The sequence below is a fragment of the Oryzias latipes genome, chromosome 12 (assembly GCF_002234675.1).
Source record: "Oryzias latipes chromosome 12, ASM223467v1".
Lineage (NCBI taxonomy): Eukaryota > Metazoa > Chordata > Actinopteri > Beloniformes > Adrianichthyidae > Oryzias > Oryzias latipes.
Window position 1 is genome coordinate 14421307 of NC_019870.2, and position 19514 is coordinate 14440820.

General features: G+C 36.7%; 2 protein-coding genes across 2 annotated transcripts; one reads left to right on the forward strand and one right to left on the reverse strand.

Moving 5' to 3' along the window:
- The first annotated feature begins 1973 nt into the window (after positions 1-1973).
- On the forward strand, positions 1974-12071 carry LOC101171015 (S-adenosylmethionine synthase). Its single transcript, XM_004074801.4, has 9 exons — positions 1974-2238; positions 3872-3949; positions 4503-4625; positions 6710-6822; positions 6893-7036; positions 7896-8114; positions 8296-8478; positions 9247-9380; positions 9966-12071. Exons 1-9 carry the CDS (start codon positions 2157-2159, stop codon positions 10066-10068), a joined length of 1179 nt encoding a protein of 392 aa, XP_004074849.1. The 5' UTR covers positions 1974-2156; the 3' UTR covers positions 10069-12071.
- Positions 12072-12301: 230 nt separating this feature from the next.
- LOC101171262 (prosaposin) lies at positions 12302-15890 on the reverse strand. The gene is made up of 10 exons (XM_004074802.4): positions 15763-15890; positions 15626-15681; positions 15176-15250; positions 13878-14000; positions 13684-13794; positions 13525-13599; positions 13265-13457; positions 12842-12900; positions 12690-12755; positions 12302-12608 (listed from the first exon to the last, which is right to left on the reverse strand). The coding sequence occupies exons 1-9, from the start codon at positions 15809-15811 to the stop codon at positions 12699-12701; spliced, it is 798 nt and encodes a 265-aa protein (XP_004074850.1). The 5' UTR covers positions 15812-15890; the 3' UTR covers positions 12302-12608; positions 12690-12698.
- Positions 15891-19514: the final 3624 nt, after the last annotated feature.

A 19514-nucleotide genomic window follows, 5' to 3' on the forward strand; every position in this document is an offset into this window, starting at 1 on the left:
GTATGAAGATTCCCAAATGCTCTTTCCTCACAGCAGAGCCAAGCCTTAAGTTTCTTTTAGAAGTTATTTTAATTAGTATTTATTGTGGTGGGGTCATGTGTGTTAACGGAGGGGAGTGGGAAGGGTGAAGGGTGGGTTGGGTTTTTATAGTAATATTGTGTATGTTTTTTTTGTGTTTTTTTTATTAAAGTGTTTCGAGTTGCGCAAGGCAGGAAAAGTATTTTTTTTAATAAATAAAGTTTAATTTGATTTTGATTTAATGTCTATGAGTTTAGTCCAACTTGCCAGCCTTAAAAGTTACAGCTGTGTGAGCCTTAGGACCAACCAGAACTATCTTTTCATTTAAGCAGTTTTGTGAGTGGTTTCTCTGTTCTATAAAGTTCACTAAATTGTCACAAAAGTTATTGTTTAGCTTCAAGGATGCATTTTTTTACTGTGAGAACTTGAGAACACAATAGGTCTATATTATACTCATATGTTCGATATATGTTACGATATGTTACGATAGATCCTGACTACCCAAAAATAAATAGTACGTTAGTTTTACTCACTCAAAAATAACCAAATTTGCATGTAATCGATGTCACATGCAGTATAGAATTTTCACTGAAGTCCAAACATTTGCAGTGCAAAGTTTAAATAAGGTCACCATATATATGTGTACAACATTTTATTTATAGTCTGTAAATTGTTGTTGTCATTTTGTGGTTAGTGACTGATAAAATTTCATAATTTAAATGACTCTCCGTGATTGAATAAATTTTTTTACTAAAAGCTTTTCCCACAAATAAGATTTAGTCTCACAAGAAAACAAAACAAATGTCATCCTTCCAGAGCAGGCTCAGCTTACACTGGGATTTTCTGATTTGTGTACAGGATGAGTACATGAACAAAGCTTAGGTTCACTTTGATTATAGTAATAAAGATAATTACTCTTTGGATTACAAGCAGATCCAAATCCAAAATCCTTGGGTTTGAAAAAGAAAGAAGAAAAAGGTATCTTAAAACAACTGTCCCGCAGGTTTTTGTGATGATTCTATAAAGAATATTGCTTGTTTTTTTACTTTATGCTGATATTTATCCTACATTTTTTTTGTATTGATCATAATCTATAATCATTTTATTAACATTATTACATTTAACATTGTTACATTTCAAGGATAAAAAGGAAATTGTTCTGACTCTGGATTTAAGAATTCTCATCTCAAATTTCATTCAATAAGTATGGGGTAAACACGCTTTAAAGAAAAAATAGAATGTCTTACGATATTTTTGTGAATAAACTGGACAACAGAATTCTTTGAAACAAAACTTTTATAGAAATTATTAAATGTATGTTGTATCTAGTAAATACCAAGCTTTCTTTGTTAATTGAAATCACTACATTTAACTGCATTTTTGTGTTTATTATTTTCATACGTTCAAAATAAAATTTAAAATGAGTTAAAAGACAGAATTTTCTTATATATTTGTAAAGGATAAAAAACCTTAAACAATACTAGAGGATTGTGATAATGTTACCTTAATTAATTTCTGCGGGTTTATTTTCTTTTTCATGTCTTTTGAAAAAGATATTCACATGAAATCACCTTTATGCAAATGAAAATATGCTAGTAAATTAAAAAGTATTTTTAACCAGCTGGTTAATGCAAAATTATTTTATTCTATACATTTATTTTCTATTATTGAAATACAATAAAAAATGAAATGTGTTTGTAAATGCAACATTATTTTTTACATATATTTAATTTTTATTATTTAAATGCTAAACTAAAACTTATAAAGTGCTAGTAGATGCGAAACATTTTTTTCTTTAAATTTATTTACGTTTGTGTATGAAAGCAGGAAAAATAAGGGTATGAAAATGATTTAAAGGCGCCAGTTAAACAAGATTAATATCATTGTTTTGATTTGAGAAGCCCCGCCCAATGACACCACGTGGCCTTAGCTCTCCAATCATTGGCTGTGGAGAAATGACTTGACGGATCTCGACAAGAGGCTCAGACAAATAAATGCAGCGGTCGAAAACGTTGTCCGTCACCCGGCGTTGTGGTTGAAAGAAGCGGGAGACTGTGGTTAGCCGACTTTCAATAACCCCACACTCCCGGCTTCTATTAGTTTCAGAAACAGCAGTTTGTTTCCTAACCCGTCTGAAAATGAACGGTTTCCACCACGACCTGCTTCACGATAAAGACTGCTTCCTCTTTACCTCCGAGTCTGTGGGAGAAGGACACCCCGGTGAGTCCCAACTGTTTAGCAGAGCCAACCCCTACCACTGATTAGCCTAGCATCCTGTTAGCTTTACTAAACGCGTCATGTGTCTGTCAGCTGTCACCAGATTAATTAGCACACTTTGCTAGCCTCTGAATCACTTGGAAATTAAATTTTAAGTCATGAATTAGATAGCAATAATAATAATATAAAACAGAAAATCCCGGTTATTTGAAAAATATATATATAATTACAATTAAATAAAATTAATCACAACTTTGTTTAGTCTCTGACTGATGCAGTCAGTATTAGGGTAAAGCAAATACATTAAGAAAAAAACAAAAGAACTGTTGAATTATTATTTTTGGTTCATAAAAGTTGCCGAAACACATTTTCAAAGTTTAGTTTAAACTCATCATGCTGAAGAAATAGTTTACCGAGCATGGAGACAGCATAGATGCTAGCTTAGCTGCTGTAGCTAACTCCTGATGACTGCTGGCGCCTGTCAATCAATCAGGTCGAAGGTGTACTTAAAGATGCCACGCGGATTTAGCTCACTGTTAGGGCTTGTTGGAGTAAAAATATAACAAAAAAAGACTAACATGCGAAAAACCAAAGACAGAAGAAGGAGAAAAAAGGCAACAAAATAACTTGTAGTGACTAAAATAATGGAGGTTGTACTTAAGGAAAATTAATTAATCAAACCTAAAACCAAATCTAAGATTAGCCTAGTTGTAATTGATTAAATGGATAATGTCTGAGTCTTCTAATAGAGTAGTGGCTTATTTTAAAAATTTGTTTAATGGGAAAGAAAAAAGATGAGTTCATTAATCGATTAATTGATTTATATTCCTACGGTCCAACCAAATGAGGCAAGTTGTTAATCGAATCGAAACCTAAACCATTATAAAATGGTTTTAAAATGAAATGAATCAATCTATAATCAATATTGAAAAATACCATTCGGATTGAAGCATGGTAGGTTAATTTTTACTATAACGTAAAAACGACCAAGTGTCATTAAAGCAGACAACACGCATGTGATGCAGCAAAACATGATCAAGCCATCATTACAGTCCAGTCTGTGGAACATTTTTAGATTTTGCAAAGACATGATCATACAATGTGGTAAGAAAGAATGTTCAGTTTTGGGCGGAACTCTATGAAACTAAAATCTGAATGGATTTGCCATGAATTCTTTTTTACTTGTTTGTTTGTACACATATTTAATTCACGTTTGATTATTTTGCAAGAAAAACAAGGAAAGTGGAAAATGTAATCCTTAGTGTTCAGTATTAGGTATTCATCTCTGGTTAAAGTTTTGGCTAAAGATGTCCTGGATCAATCTTAGGTCACTGAATTGGATCGCTCGAAATGAACCTATATCGACTACAAATTGTATCATCAACCACAAATTATGATATAAGTTAAATCAGTGTTAAAATGAATCATATATTTATCTAAAATAAATGTATGTCTTGTTTGCAAGATGTTTTTTGTAGTTAAAACAAGAAAGTAATAATAAGTATCTTTTATACATGGTACTGAAATAGTTGTACTATCTCACCGCTTTTATTGCAAGTTCATATTATGAAAGTATAAACTAATATTTTGCTTGAATGTTTTAACTTGTGTATATATATATTCTGATCTTTGACAGATAAGATTTGTGATCAGATCAGTGATGCTGTGTTGGATGCTCACCTCAGTCAAGACCCTGATGCTAAAGTAGCATGTGGTGAGTAAACAGAGCTCTAAAATATCAAACAGTGGCATGGAAGGGTAATTTAGCCAAATACAATCATTATACCCTTGTTTATCTAGAAACTCACTGTCTCTATTGTGTCTTTTGATGGTTTCTGGTTCCATGCATTGACTTTGTTTTGCACTTGAAAAGATGGAGCGTGCAGATGATCAATTTAAAAGCTCTTAGCTTTCAGAAAGTTGTTCTTCAAAGGACTTATGCATGTCACGTTCCATATTCCTTTCTTAATTCCACAGTTACCAGCCTTTTGTTATCCTGGGAACCATCAGCCTGTAGTTTTGTTTTTGTTTAGTTCAAAGTTGTAATTTGAAATGATAAAACTTTTAACCTCCTGAGGCCCGAGCTCTTGTTTGAAAGTTTTTTTATTTTATTTTGAAGTCACAGTGCCCCAGGTAATCAGAATGAACTACAATGGTAATAAAACTCACAATGTGATGTCCTCGTATGTGGACGCCAGTTCTCAGGAGGTGAAGTCAACGGGTTGATACTGTTAGCATCAAACCACTGCTTCTTCTTTGGCTTTCAGAGACTGTAGCTAAGACGGGGATGATCCTGCTGGCGGGGGAGATCACCTCCAGGGCCAAAGTTGACTATCAAAAAGTTGTCAGAGATGCGATCAGAGACATCGGCTATGACGACTCCTCCAAAGGTACATGGATGAGTTATGCATAGCTGGGAGCACATTCCTGGATTAAAAGCAAATATTGTTTTATATTTATATTATTGTAGTAGTTGAATAAAGAGAAAATGTCATCTGTCTTTTTTTCCAGGTTTTTTCCCATCAGATCACTAATATGTCATTTCTTTCATTCATTCATTCATCCATCTTCTTCCGTTTATTCCCTTTCGGGGTCACGGGGCTGCTGGAGCCTATCCCGGCCACTGGTCATTTTAGATTAATTAAAATAGTCTCGCAAGAGAATAAACTTTTGGTATTGGAGTGACCAAAAATGGCAGTTTTATTACAGCAATAACATTTTTATTGTAACTAAACCTAATCTTTAGAAAGTAGTGGTTTTTTCCTGATGACTACACAAGTAGCTTCAGGTTTTTCCTTCAAATATTGATATTCAACTTTTCTTCTTCTTCTTCTTCAGTATAGAATAACGGCAATGAGCAATCACTGGAGTTTACAGCAGCTGTGGTGGAACTAGAGCAACTTTCAGTTTGCTGCTTCATCCTCTTGCTTTTCTGTTGAAAATCATCAAAGTCTGCCGGATCTTGCAACCTGAATCCATCTGGGCAGCCCAAGCATATTTGCTTTTCCTCCAGGCTGAATGTCAGGATGTCTGGACCTTTGCTGCTCTGGTGAATGGAGTGAGCAGAGCCTGCTCTCTGTTTAAACTGCTTATCATCCAGCACATGCACCAGATGTCCCCTTCAATTCAATCAGTGGAAACAAAGTGTACTCTTTAGCCATCCTGACCTCATCTTGAAGTTTAAATCATAAATGCTTTTCAGAATACTTTCGCTGTACTTTAACTAAAACATCAAACCAATTCTCCAAAAAGGCACTTCTAATTTGAAATGTGAAAATTTTGTTTTCGAAAAGAATGTGTTGAACTCTTCCTCATTTTGAAGTGCTCAACGATGAAATGATCTTTAGGAAAAACAGTAGCAAAGCTATTTCCATCTCTAGACTGTAAGGAAGTGGAAATTATCTCAAGCATGGTGGTGCAAGTGTCATGATTTGAGTGGTTTTGCTGCTTTAAAATGAAGGATTCTGCCTTGACTAGAACCGACTGTACACTTGTCATCCACATGAACTAAAATAGAAAATGAATTATTTTGCCACCTGTGTAAAATCTTGGGTTTGTTGCGTCAGGATGGTTACCAATCCTGATCTGAACATCTGAGAATGTGAAGTTCAAATCTGAGCCCATTTTTAAAAGTGAAATCCTGGAAGGGCTAAAATATTGAGGGGAAAAACAACTTTGTAGCTAAAAATTATAATTCCTCTTTAGAATCAAGAGATATTCGTTTAAAAAAAAAAAGCTTTTAAAATGAAAGTTTGCCCAGTGTTTTGTTCACCTTGAAAGTTTTTCGACTGAAGGTTTTAATATTTCAAGAGTATTTTTGTTAATTTTTAGGACATCTGGACAGTTAACTAGTGTGGGGGAAAGCCAAAGTGGAGCTGCTATTTGGTTCTTGCTGCTATAAGGCGACAGTGTGCTAGTGTGGCAGACAGTGCTCCTTCTTTCACTTTCAGCTTCTCCCATCAGGGGTCGCCACAGTGAAACAACCCTCCCTCGAGGAAGAGTCGCATGGTTAACTCCAGACGCTCAAAGCGCTTACAATGTGTCCGATATCCCTTCACCCCTCATGTATACTTGGAGGTGGTAGAGGCGTGGCTGCCAGTTTTGCGCCTACAGTCCCTCTGACCATCACCAAGGCATTCATAGATATTCACACTGGAGGCAGGGAGGGTGAAAGGAGGAAGTGTCTTGCCCAAGGACACAGAAACAGTTTATTTGGGGGGGGGGGAGCAGGAATCGAACCGCCATCCCTTCGATTATTGGTCAACCTGCTCAACCTCCTGAGCCACTGCCGCCTGAACTACACCATCATCAAACCATATCTTATCATACTTTTGAAGGAACGCCTCCAGTCAGTGATCCTAGTCTTTGGGGGTCTTTCACATGATGGGAAGAATCACGGTTGAATCCTAAACGGACGGGGAATTCTTCAAAGTATGATGATGCATCAAAACATTTGACTGTCATTGATTTGCAGGCTTTGACTATAAGACCTGCAATGTGCTGGTTGCCCTTGAGCAGCAGTCTCCGGACATCGCTCAGGGTGTTCACCTGGACCGGAAAGAAGAGGATGTGGGAGCAGGAGACCAGGTACCAGCAGTGCTGTCATTGATGATTCTACGCTGGGTGTCTGCTGTCATCATTACCTCTCCTCTGACAGGGTCTGATGTTTGGATATGCCACGGATGAGACGGACGAGTGCATGCCGCTCACAATTGTTCTGGCCCACAAGCTCAACGCCAAAATGGCCGAATTACGGCGAGATGGAACTCTGCCGTGGCTCCGACCCGATTCCAAAACTCAGGTCAGATGGAGGAATGTTTTTCCCACTTTTCTCCAGGCAGATGTGCACACATGTGGACAATGACATACTTTTCAAATGCCGTTGTTTCAAGCTTGTTACTAGGAATGGTGCCGTGTTGGATAGCTTGGGGTCATTTTTGCATTTTTTTACAGCCTTTAACGTTTGACTAACAGAGGATGGAATTCCCTTTACATCCTAAACAAACCTAACATTTAGTTAGAAACTTTAATACTGCATTATGTTTTCTTCAAAGTGCTCAGGGAACCAGATCTCATCAGAAAATCACTTTTCAGTTTGCACAGAATAATATAACATTATGAAGTAATCTTTATAGATACATTTCAGATTTAAAGTAAAAAAATCAACTACTTTCTATGATTATTCAAATTAATTGCTAATATGAATGTATACAGAGTTATTTGGTCATTTAACACCAGACTGTTAAGATTGATCTTGGGTTAAAATAAAAGCAGTTTTTTCCTTTTTTTTTATGTTTTTCTGTTTTTACTGGTATTTTCTTATCTAGTTTTTTCTCTTGCTTTATTTTGTGCCTGTTTCAAATTATTTGAAGCTAATTTAGTTTAGTATTAAATTGAAAGATGCTGTTCTTTTTCTCTACTTTTGGAGCTCACTTTAAGTTCAAAAGCTCTTTTCTTTATTAGTGTTCAAAGCATTGCTTATTACCACTTAAGAAACATTTATAAACTAAATAAACCAGGTTTCTAATGCCATAAACTAGCAGGTTGGGATTTGCAGATGTGTTTTTCACCGTTTAGTTTGAAGCATCCTGATCCTAAAACTGCTGTGTGTGTGACCAGATGAGATAACATCCAGTTTTCTGCCCGTCTTTGTTCTGCAGGTGACTGTTCAGTACAAGCAGGACAGAGGAGCTGTGGTGCCGCTGCGCGTTCACACGATCGTCATCTCCGTGCAGCACGATGAATGCGTGTGTTTGGAAGAAATGCGCCGCTGTCTGAAGGAGCAGGTGGTGAAGGCTGTGGTCCCGTCTGGGTACCTGGATGATGAAACCATCTATCACCTTCAGCCCAGCGGCCGTTTTGTCATCGGGGGTCCACAGGTGAGAGGAGGCGTCGTGCTTTTATTTGATAGCTCTATATATTTTTTCTGACCTTTCACACAGTCAGACAGGAAGTGACTTCATGCAACAATTGAATCCGCTTTAGTCGATTCCCTTCTATAAAAATCGTATTCAGATAAACAGTTGGGCTTTTTGTTGCGCTGCATCCTTCTATCCACAGGGGGACGCTGGTTTAACTGGCCGTAAGATCATCGTGGACACCTATGGGGGCTGGGGGGCCCACGGAGGAGGAGCTTTCTCTGGAAAGGACTACACCAAGGTGGATCGTTCAGCTGCCTACGCCGCTCGATGGGTCGCCAAGTCTCTTGTGAAATCCAACCTCTGCAGACGCGTGTTAGTCCAGGTCAGCAGAGATGCCAAAGGAACATTTTAATACTTTTGAAATGCTTTTGACTCTGTGATTAGAAGTTAAATGAACTGGGATTATTTGCTAAAAGTCTATGACTCCTGGCCATCTTTTTATTTATTCTTCCTTTATGCCCCGTCAGCAGCTGAGCAAACAGACAGAAGCTGAAAGTCTCATCTGGAGCGATTTTAGTTTTACATGAATATCCTCCTACGAGAAAACCAGCTTTATATTTGTTTCTATATTTAAAGTTATATATGTTTTGTTTTAGGTTATAAATTGACTATTTTTTTTTTGTTTTTTGAAGGATGAAATTGTGTTGTTAAACTGCTTCTCATGTCCCTGACATCCTTGCCACTACACCATAGTCTGAGCATTGATTCTCACATTTGGGGACAATCTGATGAAGGAGTTTTATGCTTGACCACAAGCTCAGAAATTCTGTAAAATACAAAAGAATAAAAGTCAGTGCAGACGTCGTTTTTCCAATTGCCACGTTAACCATCCCCGCTTCAATAGTTTGATGGATTGCATAATAGTTGTTCCTTGGTTGATATTGCTCAGGTTGGACTCAATGGTTGTGTGCAGAACTACAGATTTTTGTCTTCAGAGCTAAAAGGCTTCTTATTTTCCTGCAGCTCTGCATGCCAGGCATTTGTTCTAGCTTCTTATAAAACATGAAGCAGCCTTTAGATATTTTTGTTATCTGCCTTTGTACTCAATTTCAAGTTGTATTAACTTATACTTTATTTTAAATTTGTTTAGGTTTCCTATGCTATTGGAGTGTCCCACCCCCTGTCCGTCTCCATCTTCCACTATGGGACGTCCCAGAGGAGTGAAAGGGAGCTGCTGGACATCGTGATGAAGAACTTTGATCTGCGTCCTGGAGTTATTGTGAGGTAACATCAGCTGTTCTTGTTTTGAAAAAGGTCTCCGTGTCGGAAGAAAGATTTAGGAAGACGTCCAAATAGGAAAAGAACATGAATCCTCAATAATTCGTCTGAAAACTGTTAAATTCAAATCCTGCGTTGCTGCAGTGTCCTGCTCTTCAGTGACACAGTCAAAATAAAGACACGTTTGACTCTAATGTTGTAAACTTCAATGCATAGAACACCTCTTCAACTGCCTGGTATGGCAGTGGGAGAATAGTGGTGTGGGCTTTTGTAGCATTGAGTATTTTACTGAGTGGAATAAAAGGATTTAGGTAGAACTGCTTTCATTGGTGAGAGAACGATCTCTGCAGGGTGCACCAGGTAAAGGCTTCCTCTGTGGACATGAGTTCTAAAGCCCAACTGTAGGGGGCGCTCTTGCACTAAAAGCTGCTGGTTGGACAGGTTGACTGTTTCCAGATGGGATCATTGAGTCACATTTAACTTTTATTTATTGGTACTGAATTTGGGGAACAATTCAGTTGTACTTTCTACAATATGAACATCCTTTTCAATCCTCAGTTTAAGATGTTCTGAATTCTGTTTGTGCTCCAGGGAACTGGATCTGAAGAAACCCATCTACCAGCGCACCGCAGCGTACGGCCACTTCGGCCGTGACGTCTTTTCCTGGGAGATGCCCAAGAAGCTGAAATATTGAACCCTGGCTTTTGCTGGCTAACACATGTCAGCTCCTGTTTAGATGAACGTGTCTCTTTCTCCTGCCTCCTTCCTCCTCTTTTCCCTGCTCTTCCTCACACACACGAGGGCGTGACGGAGCATCCACGACACTAAACCTTAGATCTACTGAAGACCATCCAGGTAAAGCAGCAGCTTTTGGGGAGTTACAGGGCTGAGTTGTGCTGCCAATACTTCATGATAGTTTGTTCCCTTTTTCCTCCGTATTTTGACATCTGAGTGCATCTTACAGGGTTGGAGGCAGTAAAGCTTCAATTAAGAGTTTTGCTTGATTTCAACACAATCCTGAGTATTTTAGTTTAGAAAAAAGGGTGTCTGCAAATCCTTAAATATTTATTTGTGTTGGTTCAGGTTTTTGGATGTTTTGTAGAAATATCTGAAGCTGCTAACAAACTTCTGTTAAATCAGCTCCACTGGAGGTCACTTTTTCTATTTTGTGGAGTAAAAGGTCAAGCTAGTCTTCTGATTAACACTAAATAAATGCTGGGATGTTTGTCTAATATTAAGGGGAGTCATTTCTTTTCTAAAGAGTGAATCAAAGTTTAGCTATAAACATAATGTCTGATTGAAAAGGGATGTAGACATGAGATGTGAATGAGGAGAAGCTTTAGTGACATCTGATCGGTTGAGAGGAGTTTTTGGATAGATCAGCGCATAGTTAGCATATCTGAAAGTACTTTTGTCTCCTTGGAAGTTAGTTTGTGGAGTTTCTGACCTCTAATCTATTCCGAAGACACAAGAATTCCAGCAAAATCCACAGTTGCTGCAGAAGTTTTTTCTTTCTAAATATTGACTCAAACTGCTGAGATTAATAGGAATCATGGATTTAATGATTTGAAAGTAACAAGGCCGTTGATTCAAAGCAGAATTGAGCAGCTGATGATTCAAATACTTGAGTCTAATGTGCAACTAGCTAAAGCAGACATAGATCTCTCCTTCTTCCTCTTTCCCTACTCTTCCTCACCCATATCATGGAGCATCAACTGCTTTACGTGTAGTTCATGCTCTTCCTGTAGACATCTGTGTGATGTTCTGTTGTCTGTTTCTACGTGTATTGGGTTTAAATAATGGGGTCCCTCGTCGTCAGTCCAGGCCTAACCTGTCTCCTCTAAGTGGAATGTGCTCCAAGAACTGGGTTTTGCTCTTGGATTTATCATAAACGCACAAAAAGAGATGCAGATACTGGTGGTTAAAGTTCCCCTAAATGTTTTCTTCCCTCTTCTGCATCAGTGGTTGACCTTAAGCAAGTCACCAGAACAATCCCTGCACTCCTGACCTGCTGCTGAAGCAATCAGCTGGTTGTGTTTCGACATCATCCAAGCTTCTTGTCTGTGATGTCTGGTGACCTATATTTAAAAATGGCACCAGTTTAGTTTTTAACAGCGTTTTGTGTAAGAAGCAATTTTAGACGCCAAAGATTTTCCACCTGAGGTTTGGATTAACTTGCAAAAAATTGAACATAAAACATGGAAACCAAAGAGTTAAAAGGATTTGAAATGCTCTAAATGTATCTCCTGGACTAAAATCCAAGCAAATTGTGAAACACAGCTGGACAGTTTGTGTCGTCTTTTAACGTCTACAGTATGAAGTGGAGCTGTTTCCTAGTTAACTCTGATGCTGGACTTTGTTTTTCTGTGGGACTGTTCTGCACTAGCTCCCCCTTGTGGTGTCGTTGCAGTAGTACACTGTCTGTTTTGTTGTTTTCTCTGTGATGGTACACCTTCTGTCTCGTCCAGAACGCGGGCTGCTTGGCTGGTGTTGTACAGAGAAACCGGCTTGTTTACACGGCCTGCTGAGGTGAGATTGAAGAGCTTCTCCTCTAAAGTCAGTCTGTCGGCGTGTTGCATAATGTTCAAAAGTGCCTCTTTGTCATCCATGCACCCTTTCACCTCCCATCTGTCTTTTTCTGTAACGTCTTATTTAGCTCCTCATGGAAACTGTTTCAATAAACGATCTTTTGTGTGGCGGGGCTTCAGATTATTTCACTTCAACAGTTCACAAGGCAAAAGATGAAATGAAGATGGTCGCTTCCTCTCAACAGATGCAAAAATTGTTTTTGTTCTTCATTTCACTTCTGCTTTGTTTCCTTGCATTAAAGGTTTGAACATTTTCAGAAACGTAGTTTGTCTTAGAATGTTGCATGAAGTTTGCTCTCTAAATTTAAATTGGTATGCAACAAAAATTGAAGAAACACATTGTTGACAAAGATCATTTATTTTTATTACAGTTATATTGTTCATGTTTTTCAACCATTACATGACTAAATTAATGGAAAAGCTACAGACAGGAAACGTGATTACAGTCACCTTGCTTATATGTCCTTTTAACCTTTAAAAGCGTTTTTTTTTTTTTTTGTCCAGAAAGAAAATTCCAATAGGCTTTAATTGTTTAATTCACACAGTTTGTAAACTAAACTCAAACGGTATAAAAAAAGAGATGAGAGAAATCCGGCTTTGCAGCTTGAAGATGATGAGCGATTCTGATTCTCCTTTAGCTCGGAACCTGCCCAGTTTTAACATTAAACCGGTTAAGAACTTTACATTTGAATGCTTTATTTAAATGACTTTTCCATTTAGGACTCACCTGATCAGGTTAGAGCGTGTCGTAGTTCACAGACTTCCAGAGAAATTTCTGACAGTAGAATAAAGTCTAGAGAGAAAATATCAAATGTATTTGATGCTGAACATCCAGACAGACGCATAACTTTATATGAGAGTTTTCAGAGGTTTGCTTACTCCACATTTAAGGGCAGTCTTTGTGTCTCTGCAGCTGTATAAAGTCAAAGTGCATGGATCTGCCGGGTAGAAAACATCTTTTAGCACACAAGCAATCTGCAGGTTTAAAATATTCAATACTAAAATGTGATTAAAAATCTTTTATAAACCAACTTTAATGCAGTTCTGATGATCTGTGTTAGTGCAGCTCAGGTCATTTTCACTCATTACACCTTTTTATCTTACGGCTTCAGTAAAATCACATCAAGATGGGTAATTATGGGTTTTATGAAAGAACAAAACCCACAAATTTGATATAATTCTGTGTGTGATCAATCAAATTAACTTTTCAAAATTGAAGGACAAACGTCTAGGAATCTTTTTGGAGAAACATCACTTTTGAAAAGCTTTTTTTTTTTTTCCTCTTTGAAACAAAGGACTGACCAAAAACGGAGGCCTCCTCCTCCTCCTGCTGCTTGCACATGTGCAGGAGAGCACAGATGGTCTGGGGGGTGGCGTAGTGGATGAAGGCATCCATCACGCTCTTGCTGAACTTGTCGATGATGGCCTCACACTGGCCACGGTAAGAGGGGGGCAAAATGTGACAAATCTTGTCCAGCAGCTTGGCGACGGCTTCCTGTGGAGCAACAAATGCAGTAAATGTGCACCGAAGCAGGTCAAACGTTCCCTCCAAGAAACCTCACCTCAGTTCTCTGCTGAGGCAGCATTTCCTCCAAAGTCTTCACAAAAAAGAGGCAGAAGGAGCACTGGGGTCCGGACTGCATATGGGACAAAAAGATGAGTAAAGCAAAAGACTACAGCAGTCTGGTTCTTGAAAACAGGAGCCTTTCTGATGAACTGACAGTGTCACTCTGCAGATTCGCCTGCAGGGCCTTGTTGACAAAGTAGCTCAGGATCTCACTGTTTGGACAGGAGTTGCAGAGCCCAAGCATTTTGCAGACTTCTCCGGGTTTCTAATGAGAAAGAGAAAAGTTTTAAGCATTTAAAAGGTACTTTTTTTCAAAATTTAAATGCGCCTGTATGACGAATGACTGACCGCTACTCCAGTGAAGAAGGTGATGGCCAGTGGGAGCATCTTGTCCACCTCTTCCTTGCAGAGTGAGGCGGTGGGGCCGGGCAGGAGCGCACAAATATGGTCAATGCCCGCCAAGATCTTTTTCTAAGATTCAAGAGACACCATGTGGGGGTAGAGATGAGAACATTCCAGAAAACTCAATGTCTGTATGGAGGTTATTAAAGTGGTGTGATCTATAAATCTCAGGGTTTTCTGGTCTGTTAAGCTGCAGTGTAACAAAAAATGGAGATAAAACCTTCCTGCTGGAGCTCTAAAGTTCATTTAGAAGAAAAAAAAAAGCATCTTCTCCAAACTTACTTTGTGCAGAGAAACCGAAACATTTAACCCTTGTGCTATCCTAGGCACGTTAACATTGGGAGTTGGGTCGGGTCATCTAGACCCACTAGACAGAGCGCTAACTCCTTTTTCTTCAATGATTTGTGATCTTCACTGGTGTCCATGGATTACATGAAATCTTTCCACCTTTATCCACCTTTGTCATGGTAGGGAGAACACGTCAGTGTAAGGGTGGGGTCATCTAAGATGGCACAAGGGTTACAGAGTTTTTAGGCGAGTCTGCTTTTGTTCTTGAAATTAAGTTTTCCTGTTTTGTTAAGTGTTTTGAATAAGTGGTTAGTATTTTTTGTTGTAGTTTAGCTCCCATGCAGATTTAATGCTTAAATTTAGCATTCATCCAAATAAATCTTAAAAATGCAATTATTTTCACTTAGGTTTTATTTACTTTATGTTTATTTACTCATAAATATGGTGCACAGATAAAATCAACAGTTTTTTCTTTCATAAAAATCCCTGCATTGTCTGTTAAATACAAATAATTTACATTGATATTAAACGCTTTAAGCTTTTTAAGGTTTTACAAAGCGTCAGGAATCTGGTTTCTAGAGTACACTAAAAGGAAGAGAATCTTTTGTGGTTTGTTGGGGTTTAAGATAGAAAAAGGCAAATTTCATTTCAGTATTTAGCAGAAAAAGGAAGTGGCTTTTCTTTTACATAATGAAAATAAGACCTTTCTTTTCCGTGTTTTGTTCCACAAGCCACTGGTAACACGTTAATTCAAAGAATAGTATTTCTGTTGATTACAGGACAGAGAAAAACCCCTGAGGTTAAACAAAATTGATATCTGTTTATTCAATGAAAGCTATTCAACCACAAAGCTTTAAGTGCATGAACTGCTTTGTTGATTTATGAAAATATTGACTTAAACATGGCTGATAATGCAATCAAAGAGCAAACAGGACGTCTCAGTTGTTTGAGTTCACCTGCAGGTCAGGACTGGAGAGCATGTCTTCAAGAAGCTCAAATATTTTGGTGCAGTCCTGGCACACATCACTCCTCTGGATACAGGAATAAAATCACCACACAAATGAAAATGTTCAACTATAATATATTTGCATCATATATTGAGTAACATACTTTTATTTTTAAAGTGTAAAAGTCATCACCTGCTTTAAATTTGCCTGTTTCTTAACAACTGTTAATATATATATAGTATTAATCAATGGATTACTGCTCACTGAATCTGAATATGTTAAAAAAAAGTAGAGATTGTACTTCCTGTCACATGTTCATTGAGAGTATTTTTGTAAATCCCGTTGCACATCATCAATTATAGAAGGTCTAATAAACTTTTTGTTTGTTTGCACCCTGAATAAAAGATACATTTTCACTTTAGTTACTTAAACTGCAAAAACAGAAAATGTCTCACTTACTTTTAGGGCATCAGATGTATCTTCCAAACCCTTGATGTCATACGTCGCTGTTAGAGCTGCAAAAACAAACGTTTGTCACTGAAGGTGAATATCTTGGCTCATAAACGAGATGCAGTTGAACGGCTGTAATTTCTTACCACTGCTCTGCAGACCGACTAAGAGGAGCAAAGCTAACACAACCATCATTGCTTTGGGGGGTTTTCTTTAACTCTTTGAAACGTCTTCCGTTTAAATGTCAAAAATAAACTCCTCATGCCACTTATATCTGACATGCCCCACCCACAGAGCCCCCCCACCAACCTCTGCCATGACTGAAACTTCAAGAAAAGTTTTATTCATAAAAAGGCGTCATTTTTTTTTACTTCTGCTTCCATATGAAACTCCACATGAAAGTGAAAATAATTATCAAAAATCAATTTAGACAGTTACTTCCAAGATTGTGCTGATTTGTTTATAAAAATTTAAATACACATTTGAATTTGTATTTAAAAATGTAAATACAAATATAAATTTTAAGAAGAGATTAGTTCTTGAAAATAAATCCTTGATCTAAATTCACGCTCTGATTGCTTTAAGTCCTGATTCAATCATTTTGTCTTTTTTTGTAAAGAGAAATGTAAAAAAAAAAGAAAACCTGTTGCGCAAGTTATGTTTTGTATTTTGTGAGATTTCACAGTTGTTTAAAAAATAAATAAAAAGATACTAAAATGCTCAAGTTATCCTGATTTGCACATTTTTCCTTTAGCCCGTTTCAAGTTTTGAAATAACAGACAATTCTCTGTCTTTGTGTTGGGCTTTTATAGGAAAAGTGCTTTTTAAATACAGTTTGATTTGATTTTTAACTTTAAGTTGTATTGCTGCTTTCTGTTTTCATGTCTTTGTTTGTGGGAGACCACTTCTGCATCCGGGGCAGATTCACTTCTGGATTTTGAAAACCATTTCTGATTCCCTCTGAAGGCACTAATGGACTCTGCAGTTTCCATTTTCTTTTGTTGGGTCAGTATAACTTTGCCACGGGCTCCTCTGTCCACTGCAACTATCTACTATATCAATTATGAAATATTACAGACAATATTTGCTATAAGCACATCAAATTAAGTCATTTACATTTAGATGGAACAACTGAAATTATAGAAAAAAAATTAATGCAATCTCAGTTTTACTTTGAGTCGATGAGAAAAAAGACCTTAAATGAAAGTGGAAGGAACTCCTAAAATTAGAGTTTAAACTACCCCCCCACACACACACACTCACTCACTCACACAAAGTAGAAAACATTTTTTAGAAAGTTTTGCATTTTTTATTTAGTGTGTTTTTTCTCCCGTGTATTTGGTCAGAGCTTAGTTTGACAGAAAAAAAATCTTTAGCAGTTTGTGGGGATAAAAAACTAAATATTAAAAACATTTTATTCACATTCTTTTTTCTTTTCTATTTTTCAACTGTTGGATAAAGTATAAATGTATTCAAACCAATCCTGTGAACAGTGCACTCCAAAAGAAGTTTCCATGTTTTTTTGCACCTTCAGTATGGTACGGCTTCCATTTTTCAGTATGTGAAATTGTATTTTAACCTCTGTTGCTGTGACTGACTTTCAACCTATTTGAAAAACCTCAGTGATCAGTGTAGTTTTGTTCATTTTAAAGTATTTTCTGTTTTTAAACACATCTATTGTGTTACAAAACCCAAGAGTGCAGTACATTTCCAAAGATTCTTTCTGTTTCCTGGGACAATTCTGATCTTTTTCTAATTAAACTCTGTTCATGAGTTTATCAAACTACTTGTATCTCACAAGAGTAATAAAATAGTTGTTTCTAAAATGTGGTATAAGTTAGGGTAAAGGGGAATACGCTAGATTTACATAAACGCTGTTTGGATTCACAATTGCCTTTTGAGGGATAAACAATAAATCAGGTGAGAAGTCTGGAAGTGACAAAGCCAAAGTTTGAACCTGACTGCCTTTTCAGAGGAATTCCCAGCTCTGTGGTTTGGCGGTCTGTGCCTTCCAAGAAAACCAGACGAGATAATTCCTTCCTTCATTTCTCTATCAAAATTCTAATCTTGATAGCAGCTTTACGCAAATGTTATTCTGGCAAAGTGTTTTCTTTTCCCCTAGCAAATAGTTACTTTAGTTTTCAGCGGAATGCTGGGACTATAGTTTACGGTGTTTGCTGTCTAGTATTTTATTTCACAGCACAGATGGAGTTGACAGAGATCAACCGTCTATTAGGATTAATATAAGTTTTTCTTGAAAAACATTTTATTTTCATATATATATATATACCAGGTCTTAGACCAGCTAATTCAGAATTGACAAAGCCTCTTGGATAAGAGGTGAAACGTCTTATAACTTTAAAAAACCAAGTCCAGATGACATCCCCTAAACCTACTAGAATTATTTTCAGGAAATTACTATAGTTAGGTATCATAAAGACTAGCACTAACATGTTAAAGTCAATCAAACTCAAAAGTTTCCAGAGACAAAAAAAAATCCCTTTTGGGGATTTTTAATCATAGATAGCATAAATTGGAATCCTCTGCAATAATTCAAGACCATCTTTTGCACAGTGAATAGAGAGAAAAAAAAGTCTGAAAAAATTATTTTAATTTTTAAAATTGAAGGGTTCAAATGATTTTTTTTTTCATTTGCAAATTTTATATGATAGAAAAATGTTGATTGCATTTATATGATGAAATGAACACAATGCAATTGACAAAAAATCTTATGTTGTACATTTGAGGATTTGAAACCAATAAAAATATCAGTGAAACATTTCTATTTATTATTGGCAAAAGTTCTACTCAAAAGAATTTAGACCACGTCTGCCCCCTGCTGGCAATAACTATTAATGCACGACTCGGCTCTCGTTCCAAATTTTTTCTTTCTTTTGTTTTGCAGAAACAAAAAGAGTCAGCCTTCTTTAGTTTAGTTTTTTTGGATTAAAAAAACACATTTTTGGTTTCAAAGTTTGTTTTTCTTGAATAAATAAAAACAAAAGTTTGCTGTTTGGAGCATTTCTGATCTAATTTCATTTCAGTGTAAGGAAACAGTTGCACTTAATTTTTTTCTATCTCTCTTTTTGTTGTTTGTTGTTGTTTTGGGGCATCATCTTTCTCAGTCTCACCATGAGAACAAATGAAAGAAGCAGAACATACATAAAAAGGCTGTTGGTTATTCTTTATTTGTTGAGAGTTTTACTGTAACCATTGTTGAACCAACACTTTTCACAAAATCTGTGTGAATATAATAAAAACATGGACATATGAAAGAAAAGACAAACTGTGAACAACAAATAAAACAAAAATATTCCAGGAATTTTGCAGTGGTGTCACTTATTAAAAGAGGATTCAAATGTTTTCAGTTTATTTTAAAATCAGGCTAATCTAGTAGATAAATGTGGGAATATTACAGAATATTTCTGTATGTAACCATTAGACTTTTACTTTCACTGAATCAAGAAAATCGATATGATCTGTGTTTATAAGATTACACTTGGCTTTCCTCAGTAACCTGTTGTTACTTTAAATGTCACACATATTTGGTCCTTGTTCCCAAAGTTAGGTATTAACTTGTGACATTTCCTCAATTACATTTACTAACTTCATGAAAAACATCTACTCACTGCATCCTATGTTTTAGCTTTTCTAATGGAAAACCAAGAGTCTTACTCACTTATATTGTTACTTTAGACTGTTTTTGTGTGGTCAGCCTTTACACATCAAAAATAAACTGATTATAAGTTTTATTCTGTTTGAAATGCATTTCAAATCACAATTTTAAAAATATTTTTAAGCTGTCTAAACCTATGGCATCAAAACGACAATGTTGAAAGTGTTACATCACTGCAAAGACTGAATCTTAAGAAAGGAAAAAAAACTTGTTTTAAGAAAA